The sequence below is a fragment of the Brassica oleracea genome, chromosome C3 (genome assembly GCF_000695525.1).
Source record: "Brassica oleracea var. oleracea cultivar TO1000 chromosome C3, BOL, whole genome shotgun sequence".
In the NCBI taxonomy this organism is placed as follows: Eukaryota; Viridiplantae; Streptophyta; class Magnoliopsida; order Brassicales; family Brassicaceae; genus Brassica; species Brassica oleracea.
In genome coordinates this window covers 13515517-13526533 of record NC_027750.1, presented here as the reverse complement: position 1 = coordinate 13526533, position 11017 = coordinate 13515517, and the positions used below count along the sequence as shown (strand labels likewise).

Here is an 11017-nt window from a genome sequence, read left to right as displayed (position 1 = left end):
CAAACTCCTAAACCAAAGTATTTCATGATTCACTACTTCCACTCATCTATCTTCAAAACAAATCAATTTTATCATATCTTAATTTATATCACTTAAAACTGTTTATAATTACTTGATTTTTATTTTTCACGCATCAAAATATTTTTTTACAAGATTTATAAATTATTTTTAAAATAAACTGGTACCAGACGACTTAAACTTCACATCTCAGACGACTCAGACGATTTACTGGGGCTATATTCGTAAAAATGGCTTCTGCTTTTTTGTTTGGTCACAAGGGGTTGAGCTGTAATTTCACTAGGCTTTTAGGTTAGTTTTGCATTTGATTCAAGTTTGGGTATAGGTTTGGGATTAAAATCAAGTTGTGGGTTAGTTTTGGCAAAAACCTCTTCAAAGTTTTAAGTATATTTAAGATCGTATAATAATAAATATTTTATTATTTATATTTTAGTAAGATATAATTTTATTAAAGATATGATAAATAAAAATATGATAAATAAAAAAAACATGTTAATGTATTTATATAAATCAGAAAACATTATCACCAAAATTTTAAATTGGATAAGATGAAGAAGAATAGTAGTTTATATAATTTCAAATTTGTAATAATATTTTAAAATTTTATTTTTATCAATTTGTTAGTGTGTCCCTTTAAAAGGGTATCACGTCACGGTTTGACTCCCGAAATGAACATATTTTAAATATATATATATCAAAACGACGTCGTCTTATCTTTTTAACGGTTGACTAACTTCTGTTAGAGTTAATATAGATTTATGCACATTTTACGAAATTCAGGTAGTTTTTTTGAATTATAATTGAGTTGATGTCGGTTTTGGCACTGACCATTTGTTCGGGTCCTATTTGGCACGACTGAGAGTATTGAGGTCGAAATTGACACTTTTCCTCGTATATTAAAACGACGTCGTTTTATCTTGTTAACGATTGACTAACTTCTGTTAGAGTCAATATAGATTTAAGCACGTTTTAAGAAATTTGGATAGTTTTTTCGAATTATAATTGAATTGAGGTCGTATTTGGCACTGATCAATTGTTCGGGTCGTATTTGGCACGACCTAAATTGTTGGAGTCTAAATTGGCACTTTTTCCGTTGTTCTTATGGTAAGGTAATTATTCCTCGTGTTCTTAGAGCATGTTTATCCCTTAGGTTTTTTATTTGTTTAAAAAATAAAAAAATAAAAAGCAAACCAATCGTGGGCTGCCACGAGTCAGTGGGGCCCGCGAACAGTGTAAGAAACTCACTAATATCAGTTCTTAATTAGTAGTTTTTGTAACCGATACTTAAGGGATTTGTGAGGGCCTACGCACTAAGAACTTCACTAAGTGCTCCGGATAAACATGATCTTTAAGTGTTCAGTGTTGGATACATGTAAAGATAGTTGGTTTGACTTGTATAAAGTATAGCTTCATTCAGGTCTTTGCCTCAAAACCCCAGCTGTCTTGTCTGCTAGTATAGAAGGAAAAACAAACTAAAGTAAAAAAACTTTGTGGCAGGAAGTAAACAAATGTAAAGTAGAGATAAATTAAAGCTCTCTGATTCTTTTTGCCCACTATCTAAATCCCATCTTTTGTTCTCTTCTCTCACTCTCACTCTCACTCTCACTCTCACTCTCACTCTCACAGACGCATTTTGCAAGTTGATACACTTAATTCTCCTCCGTATAAACACTATTCTCAATCAACATCGATCATACATTTAACATATTAAAAAAAATTGGCAGTTTCAGTAGCCGTCTTAACAATACTCTTTGGTGTTCTAGGTAAGACACAAATTACATAAACCAACCTAGACATGTTGAAGCAACTTAATCGGTACTAAGTACGAAACAACAATACTAAATACTCGCATAAAAATCTCTGAACTAAATTTTCAGAAAATCACTTAAGTTTATCTTGTGTCGGCTCAGAAGCTGGGTCATTGAAATGACGTTCTTTTTGGACAATGACTGTTCTTCATGCACGGAGTTACGACCAGACCAGTCCCAACAATTTTGGGGCATCCAAGACACAAACGCCTTGTGATGGTCACTTAAAATGTGGTCCCTTTTGTATTTATCTTGTTGCAGTTTGGATAGATCTCACGTGACCTTTTTGTGGATACAATTCATCAGTTTTTTCCGGCTTCAATATTGATGAGCGTTTAACTGGTCGTGTTGTTGTTTTCATCCAGTGATTGTAAGTTTTAAGTTTCTTTTGGTTTTGTAACAAAAAAGAAAACTAAACCATTCAAAATTTTATACATTCACTCGATTGCGTTCATAGTAGCTAAATGTGTGACACTGAGAACCTTATACTATTAAAACTAACTAACTCAACCACTTTTTTTTTTCTTTCTTTCTAACTCACTCAACCACGTATAAGATTCTTTGTCAAGAACATCTTACCAAAGAAATGGCGCGGTAGTTTTCAAAGGTAAAGCTAATCCCAAATTAATTATCATTCATATATCAGCTGGTGTTGACTAATCACATAATCTTTTCTTGATGGAATGTTATATATCTACACCAACCGCCACTTACAATAACATAGCGATTTTCGTAAATCGATTAACTAGCATCACAAATTTGGATTAATAAAAAGTCTTAAACCCTTTTTTGCCGAAATTCAAAATATGTTTTCTACATTTTAAGGAATCATGAAGTAGCCTGGCTAAAAACGAACCATATATGGCTGTGCTAGGTTGATTACCTTTAAGACATAGGATAGTTAACTATGCAAAGGGCCACGAAAATGACGTATCCGATAAATGTATGCGAAGAGAGCCTCATGCATGTGCTTGGTAACATGGTAGGACCATCTACTATCATATTTAAGATATTTTGTTTATTATCAGTGGCTTCTCTGGTCAATCTAGGCCATTTAAATAACTGAATAATACTCACTCCGTTTCATATTAAGTGTTGTTATAGAAAAAAATTTTCGTTACAAAATAAGTGCAGTAATTTATTTTTCTATTGGTTGAAATATGGTTAGGTGTATAGGTAATTGTGTTTTTATATAGAAAATATACAAAATTAATTGTTTCTTTAATCTGTGTGCACAAGTATAACTGTTGTAATCAAAACCCGAGCTAATATTAATAAATATTGGAATATTTCTGAATACAAATTAACTAGCTAGATGAAAAGTTGGAAACGATTATTATAACTAATTTATTTTATTTTTTTAAAAAAGTATTATAACTCAAAAACTGTTATATTACCTACATTGATGCCACACACCATACCGTGGGAGACCTTCAAAAATCAAAGCTAGGCTACCTAAATGTTTTTTTTTTTTTTTTGCTTTAAAGCTACCTAAATGTTGGTGTTACCAAAATTTAGCAGTAATATATATCAACTGATAAAAGCCAAAATGGACTCACGAGTTCAAATCAGTTGTCATATATCAAGTGCATACAGTACTATCAATTCATCATTAGCATGTTTGCTAATAACGAAATCAAATCCAAAATTTATAAAACCAAGCTTATTTTAAATTTTCAACAACATAAGAAGAAAAAAAAACTGTGGTAGTTGGGTTGTGTATCAAATGAATAAATGAAATGAAACCGGGCCTCGTGGTTTGGTGGTAAAAGAACCTCGACTGAGGTGTCCGCCATCACGAGTTCGAGTCCCGACCACAACAGATTTAACATGGTTTCCGTTTGGCCGCCAGGACCTTCCAGTTCCGGTTGAACGCGGTGGGATAGTCGGACTAAGGTCCAGATACCTGGATTATCAAAAAAAAAAAATGAATAAATGAAACTCAGACAGTCGGACGTGTCGTAAATTAACATGCAGATCATTAATTTCATGAATAATTGTAATCCGAGGTGTCATATAAACTAACATGCAAATTAATGACTTAGTGAATAATTAAATAGATCTAATGTCATCTAATACCTTTAATTATATTCAACAATCGTAAAACAATAGGAACAAGCAAGTGATCAAATGATTGAGAAAAGATCGAGTAACTGCAAACCCCATATCCAAAAAATAATAAACAAATAGCTTAAACTTTTTATACTTGAATTCGAGGTTCTTAACAAATTTATTTGCTTACAAACTAAAGTTTTGAAATTATTGATCGTTGTTTGCTCTCATGTATTTCATCTTCTTTTTACCGTGAGACCAGTTATTTAGATTTTGAATTTGTTACACTTATAACATCATCAGATCTTCATTAATAAATCTACATTTTTAGCAAAAAAAAAAAGGATTGATTCGCACATTAAAAAGTCAGAATATGTCATCCAGAGCCAACTTTGAAAATTATCGGGTTTAAATAATTTTTAATATTTTCTTTTTGACAAAGATGCCAAAAGGACTGTTGTTTATCTAATGATAAATACATATATTTAGTTTAGTCAATTTAAGAATCGAATGATGTATATAAATCACTAGTATTTGAGAAATATAGATAAATGTTTTATTTCCTTATGCTCATGATCTACTCTGACTGCATACCAACGAAAACGTACTGAACCTTGAGTAGCTCAGTTGAAAACCAGTAGATAATTTTCCCGATAAACTTGTCTATCAAAATTGACCGGCGAGTTAAACCGGCTGAAATTAGACTAGAGTTTAGTCTTGAACCCTAAATTCATCATGGTAATCCCCACCATCTAATATCATATTGAGTTATTTTTGGATTCACTCCCTAGGATGAACCTAGAGGTTCACTAACCAATAGGATTTCATTATTTCAAATTCGATATCTTTTAAAAAAAGGAAACAAAATATTGTCAAGTTATATTATGTTTAAAAAAAAAAGTTAAAAAAATAGTAGTTACAGAAAAAAAAATCAAAAAAAAATATTTTTAACGTCGCCGGCAAAACACTAAACCCTAAATCCTAATCCCTAAACCCTAAACCCTTGGGTAAACCCTAAACCCTTGGATAAATCCTAAATTCTAAATAAAAAAACACTAAACCCTAAATCCTAATCCCTAAACCCTAAACCCTTGGGTAAACCCTAAACCCTTGGATAAATCCTAAATTCTAAATAAAAAAACACTAAACCCTAAATCCTAAACCATAAACACTTGAGTGTTTTAGTGTTTAGTGTTTAGTGATTTTGATTTAGAGTTTAGGATTTATCCAAGGGTTTAGGATTTATCCAAGGATTTCGGGTTTAGGGATTAGGTTTTAGGGATTAGTGTTTTGTTGACGACTTTAAAAATATATATTTTTTAATTACTACTACTTTTTTTTTTACCTTTTAATTTTAAAAACATAATATAATTTGACAATATTTTGTTTTCTTTTTTAAAAGATATCGAATTTGAAATAATGAAATCATATTGGTTGGTGAACCAATAGGTTCATCTAGGGGGTAAACCCAAGAATAAGGGGTTGATTGGCAAATGCTTTAGAAGTGCTGTAAGATCTCTCTACAGCCTAAATTATTTCTACAGCCCAAAATTTTGCCAATCATGCTTTGTAAAGATTTTTTAAAGTTACAAATTTTTCTTTCCTTTTTATTTATTTTTAGGTGTGGAAAGCCATAAATCTAGAGCATTTATTTTTTGCTTTAGAAAATTTATATGTAAGTCTTTGAATCTTTTTAAACCTACAGCTAATATTCTACAGCAAAATTATCTACAGCCACAGCAAAAAAAATCTACAGATTCATTTCTAAAGCAAAAATATAAAACTACAGCTACTTCCAATCATCCTCTAAGTCATATTATAAAGTGAACTACTTCCATATTCCAATGTATTCACGTTAGTTTTAAAGAGGTAACTGCATGAATAGCAAAAGAAAATTACAACATAAACATTTTAATCCTGTAATATTTTCATAAGAGTAGGTTGGACATACCGATGACACTAGTTATAACGTCTTGTAAATATAAAGGAATTTTGTTAACTACCTTCAAAAACAAGAGATAAGATCATATGACCAACTTAAAATAAGAGACAAATGAATAAGGCTTGTGTTTAGAAGCATGTGCAAGTAGGGGCCACTTGATTAGGAATCGTAGTTGGTCTAACCGCAACATTTGCATGTGGCCACAACCTTCAAAGTCCCCCCTGATCTTATAATATCATAAATACATACAGTTTTATTATCTTCACTGTTTAATTTGTTGTCCACAAATATTATACGATACAAATAAAAAACTTATCTCATCAAACAAATACTAGAAAATCAAAAACAGTTATGACTATTCTCAAGAATAACGTTGGCCTACATTTTTGACTTTACTACTAGTTATCCAAACAAGTTACCCATTTGGCCATATCTTGAATTTTATGCTCAATTTACGAAAAAAACTATATCATCATTGGATACATACCAGAAATTGATGAGATACATTGGGACTTAACGAGAAGTATTAGGCGCAATTCTCTCGCAAATTGGCATAAGTATATGACTGCCTAATCAATATACTTAGTCGACACACCACTTTTATTAATAGTATCTCTTGCCATTATTATAAAGTCCAAAACTCCTATATATACTCAGTCCCTCCACGTTTGATCCCATATCAGTATCACGATTCTCACCAAAAAAAATCAGATACTCAAAACTGAATTAACCAACCCCCAAACTTTCAAAGTCTAGGCTCCACAAAACAAAAACAAATTAAAATTAAAATGGACACTACATCAGACTCCAAATATTCTATAATCTCAATCTTATCCATACTCACTTTATTATTCTCTCTCCAAGCAGCTCACGGAGACGATGGGGGTTGGCAAGGTGGTCACGCCACGTTCTACGGTGGCGCCGACGCTTCCGGCACAATGGGTATGCTCATGAGTCATGACCAATAACAACAAACACGCATGTTAGCTATAATCTTGTGTCTTTTTTCATGCGTTTGTTAGCTAACACGTAAACGTATCTAAATATGATCAGGCGGAGCTTGTGGCTATGGTAATCTGTATAGCCAAGATTACGGGACCAATACGGCGGCTCTTAGCACGGCTTTAATGATCAGGCGGAGCTTGTGGCTATGGTAATCTGTATAGCCAAGATTACGGGACCAATACGGCGGCTCTTAGCACGGCTTTATTCAACAACGGACTCACGTGCGGTGCGTGCTACGAGATGAAGTGCAACGATGACCCAAGATGGTGTCTAGGTTCTACTATCACCGTCACAGCTACTAACTTTTGTCCACCGAACCTTGGCCTCTCCAACGATAATGGTGGATGGTGCAATCCTCCTCTTCAGCATTTTGACCTTGCCGAACCAGCTTTTCTCAAAATTGCTCAGTACCGAGCAGGCATTGTCCCTGTCTCTTTTCGAAGGTGAGTTATACTTGTACTTATAACTTGAAAGGCAAGTAACCTACTAAACCATTGCAAAAAAAAACATGCTTAACCATTGCAAAACAAACAGTTAAAACATTAACAATGTTCTAAAAACAGATTTAGGTAATGGTAAATTAATTGTTGATGAAACAATTTTCTTAAAAGTCGTTTTAAAAGATTAAAATCATACTAGATCAGTCTAAACCAATTAAATTAGGTTAAATAGTTAAACAAAGTAAAATAAAAAAAAAGATTACGATTAATTTAATTATATCTTTTTTTTTACTGAATTAATTATATCTTCTTCCCCATCAATTTATCTGCAATTAAGTGGTCATTTTTCTCTTCCAACTTTATTTTTAGTGTTGGTTCACAGTTTGTCTGGTTTTTGCATATATATCTAACTTTTTATATTTTATCAAATAATTAAAAATATTTAATGTAAATATAATAAATAAATAATAAATAATTTGTTAGCACCTAGGTTCATATAGTTTCGTCAATGAGCAAGTCCTATAAAAAGTAACTAATTAATTACCATCGAGCTATTTCTTAAACGTTGAACTAAGCTAATGAGTTATGTTGTTTTCAATGGTGTATAAATGCAGAGTACCGTGTATGAAAAAAGGAGGGATAAGATTTACGATCAACGGACACTCATACTTCAACCTAGTTCTGATCTCGAACGTAGGAGGAGCAGGAGACGTCCACGCGGTCTCGATAAGAGGCTCAAAGACAGGGTCGTGGCAAGCTATGTCTAGGAACTGGGGACAGAACTGGCAGAGCAACTCTTATCTCAACGACCAAAGCCTCTCGTTCCAGGTCACTACCAGCGATGGTCGCACCGTCATTAGCAATGACGTGGCTCCTTCAAATTGGCAGTTTGGACAAACCTACCAAGGCGGTCAACTCTAAACCTTTTTCTGTGCTCACGTGGCTGCATATTGTTGAGGTGGCTCCGTAAACACACCCACCAAGTCTTTTGTCAAAAAAAAAATCACACCCGCCATAGCTTAGCTTTTTTTTTTCTCTTTTTTTATTACGAACTGTTGGTTTACTGATTGCCTACAAAGAGCAAAGGTTTTTCATTTGCTTTTACATCTTTTATTGAATTTAGCCTTTTGGCATACTTTGTTTTTCCTTGTAATCCAAAATCTCTTAGCCTTTTAGTAAAATTATCATCATAAATATGTTGCAATCTTTAACTCATTTGAATGTGATCTGAGCCTACTAATATAATATCAAAAACCAGGTTTTAAAATCTTTAGATTGATGCACAACTGGAGATGTTCAGTCCTACAAACGTGAGGGGATGTATTAATTAGAGTATCCCACATCAAAAAAATTGAAAAATTTGTGGACAATATGTATGGTACTTCTCAATTTTTTTTTAACATTGGGTATATCACCATATCATTTCAATTATAAATAATAGTAAACTACATGTAACAAATATAAATTGATGAACAATTTCGTGGATAAACTTTTCGCACCACACTACCACAAGGAACAACAATAAATTACATTTTCTTGTAATTCTTTACTCTTGTAAATAGTTTGTGTGTGCAAGTTTTTCCATCACCGGTACAAATAGAATCTATACTACCAATAAAAAGATGACTTTTACGTCAAGTCAACGGTTCAAATTAGTTTTTATTTATTTAGTTTGAAAATCCTCATTAATACGGATGGGGATCGATAAAACCCAAGCCCACTTATATTTCAAAGCCCAAAAAGTAAATCTCCACTGTAAATAATCAAATCACTCGTCGACGAGCAGCAGAGTAACCCTAGCAGCAGACGCACACAGCTCACGAGAAGAGGAGGAGTCTTAGTCGCAGCCGCCGAGCAAAGAAGATGGTATACTCACGTTTCAATCTTTCCCTATTTACTGAAAATGTTGAAGAATATTGAGTCGCTTATGGTACGTTAATGGATGCAGACATTCAAGCGCAGGAACGGAGGGAGGAACAAGCACAACCGCGGGCACGTGAAGCCAATCAGATGCTCCAACTGCGGCAAATGCTGCCCAAAGGTACCACCTTTAACAACATTCTCTATTGAGTTTGATTCGATTTGATTCGTGTGGTGTGTTGTATATAGGACAAGGCCATCAAGAGGTTCATCGTCAGGAACATTGTGGAGCAGGCTGCTATTAGAGATGTTCAGGAAGCTAGCGTCTACGATGGTATCTTTGATTTCGCCCATAAAGTTTGGATCTTTGGAATATTTGTGATTGAATCTGTGATTGTAGGGTACACGTTGCCTAAGCTGTATGCTAAGACGCAATACTGTGTCTCTTGTGCGATCCACTCTCACGTTGTTAGAGTCCGTTCACGCACCAACCGCAGGGTTCGTACCCCGCCGCCTCGTTTTGTTAGACGCAAGGTAAATCATGTTAAGTGTTGGATCCTCATGTACCAAAGTATATTGGATCTTGCTATAACCAAACTTTGGAGATATGGTTTTGATTACATCTTTAGTGATTCCTGTTATAGTGTAGTCTTTGTTTGCTTCTTGAAGTAAACTTTCGATGTGGGTTTAAGTATGCCACCTGTATCTTCACTTAATCATGTTCATTCAGTGAGACTCTTGTGTTGTTGTTTGATTGAATGAACCTCTGTAAGAATTTTTACTTACTGTTTTTTTTTCTTTCTGAAATTTATGATTTGTATCAGGAGGATGCTCCCAAGCCTGGACAACCTGGTCAGGCTCCTCGTCCTGCTGGAGCTGCAGCTGCCCCGCGTGCCTGAAGCCTCTGAATATCCTAGTTTCAGCTTTTTCAAGTTTTATGTTTTGTTCAGATTATTCGTACTAGTACCATGTGAATCTCGAAAGCTGTTTAGTACTTCTTGTTTCGACTTCGTTATATTTAAAACACTTTTGTTTGTTTTTCTCCAAGAGATGATTTGTTTTAACAATAAACTAGATCTCGACCACGGATTTTTGTTTTCATTTATTTTTATACAAATATTTTGTTTTTAATTCTAAATTGGTATATATTATAATATATATGTCTATCAATTTTTAAAACATAATAAGTTTACGGTGTATTTTTTTCATTGAATAGATTGTTTCAAACTTTCACATGTATTTGTATATTCTTCTATATATATATTTTTGGATTATTATTTCATTATTAAAATCGTAACTATATATATAAAGATTAGCAAAATATTGTTTTATTGTCATATTCAAAAATATTGTAACATTTCATAAATTTAGAAAGTTTTTAAAAAAATTAAATTTTAAAAAATTAAATTTTTCGTTTCATAGATTTATATTATTGAGTAAATAATTAAACATTTAGTTTTTGTTTAGTTTTTAAAATAAACTATATAGTTTAAAATTTGTTTTCATTGGTTTAAGGTAGTAAATATTAATCATTGTTAGATAATATGTTTTTTGTTATTTAAAAAAAAATCTTTATAATTTTAAAAGTTAACATCGACAAATATTTAAATAATTAACATATGGAGGTATAAGTATTACAATATTAAATTATATCTATTTAATTTATACTATCTATAAATCCAATTGATCATCTATTGTTTAAATCTAATTATTGATAACCCAATAAAATTTTTTGGTAGACCCAAAATTTAAATGATAATATTAGAGATTAAATGTAACACGACTTTTTAGGAATATGTCCATTAAATTCATTTAAAAAAAAAATCACACATGAATCAAAGTTGTAATAAAATCTTCAAATAAGTAAAACTGTTCAAATAGAATATAACTAA

General features: G+C 32.5%; 2 protein-coding genes across 2 annotated transcripts; both read left to right on the top strand.

Moving 5' to 3' along the window:
* Positions 1–6482: 6482 nt before the first annotated feature.
* Positions 6483–8258, top strand: LOC106328441 (expansin-A8-like). The gene is made up of 3 exons (XM_013766885.1): positions 6483–6762; positions 6956–7268; positions 7880–8258. The coding sequence occupies exons 1-3, from the start codon at positions 6609–6611 to the stop codon at positions 8184–8186; spliced, it is 774 nt and encodes a 257-aa protein (XP_013622339.1). The 5' UTR covers positions 6483–6608; the 3' UTR covers positions 8187–8258.
* A 786-nt stretch (positions 8259–9044) lies between these two features.
* LOC106332233 (40S ribosomal protein S26-3-like) lies at positions 9045–10211 on the top strand. Its single transcript, XM_013770709.1, has 5 exons — positions 9045–9131; positions 9214–9306; positions 9375–9459; positions 9526–9659; positions 9950–10211. Exons 1-5 carry the CDS (start codon positions 9129–9131, stop codon positions 10022–10024), a joined length of 390 nt encoding a protein of 129 aa, XP_013626163.1. The 5' UTR covers positions 9045–9128; the 3' UTR covers positions 10025–10211.
* The last annotated feature ends 806 nt before the right edge of the window (positions 10212–11017 follow it).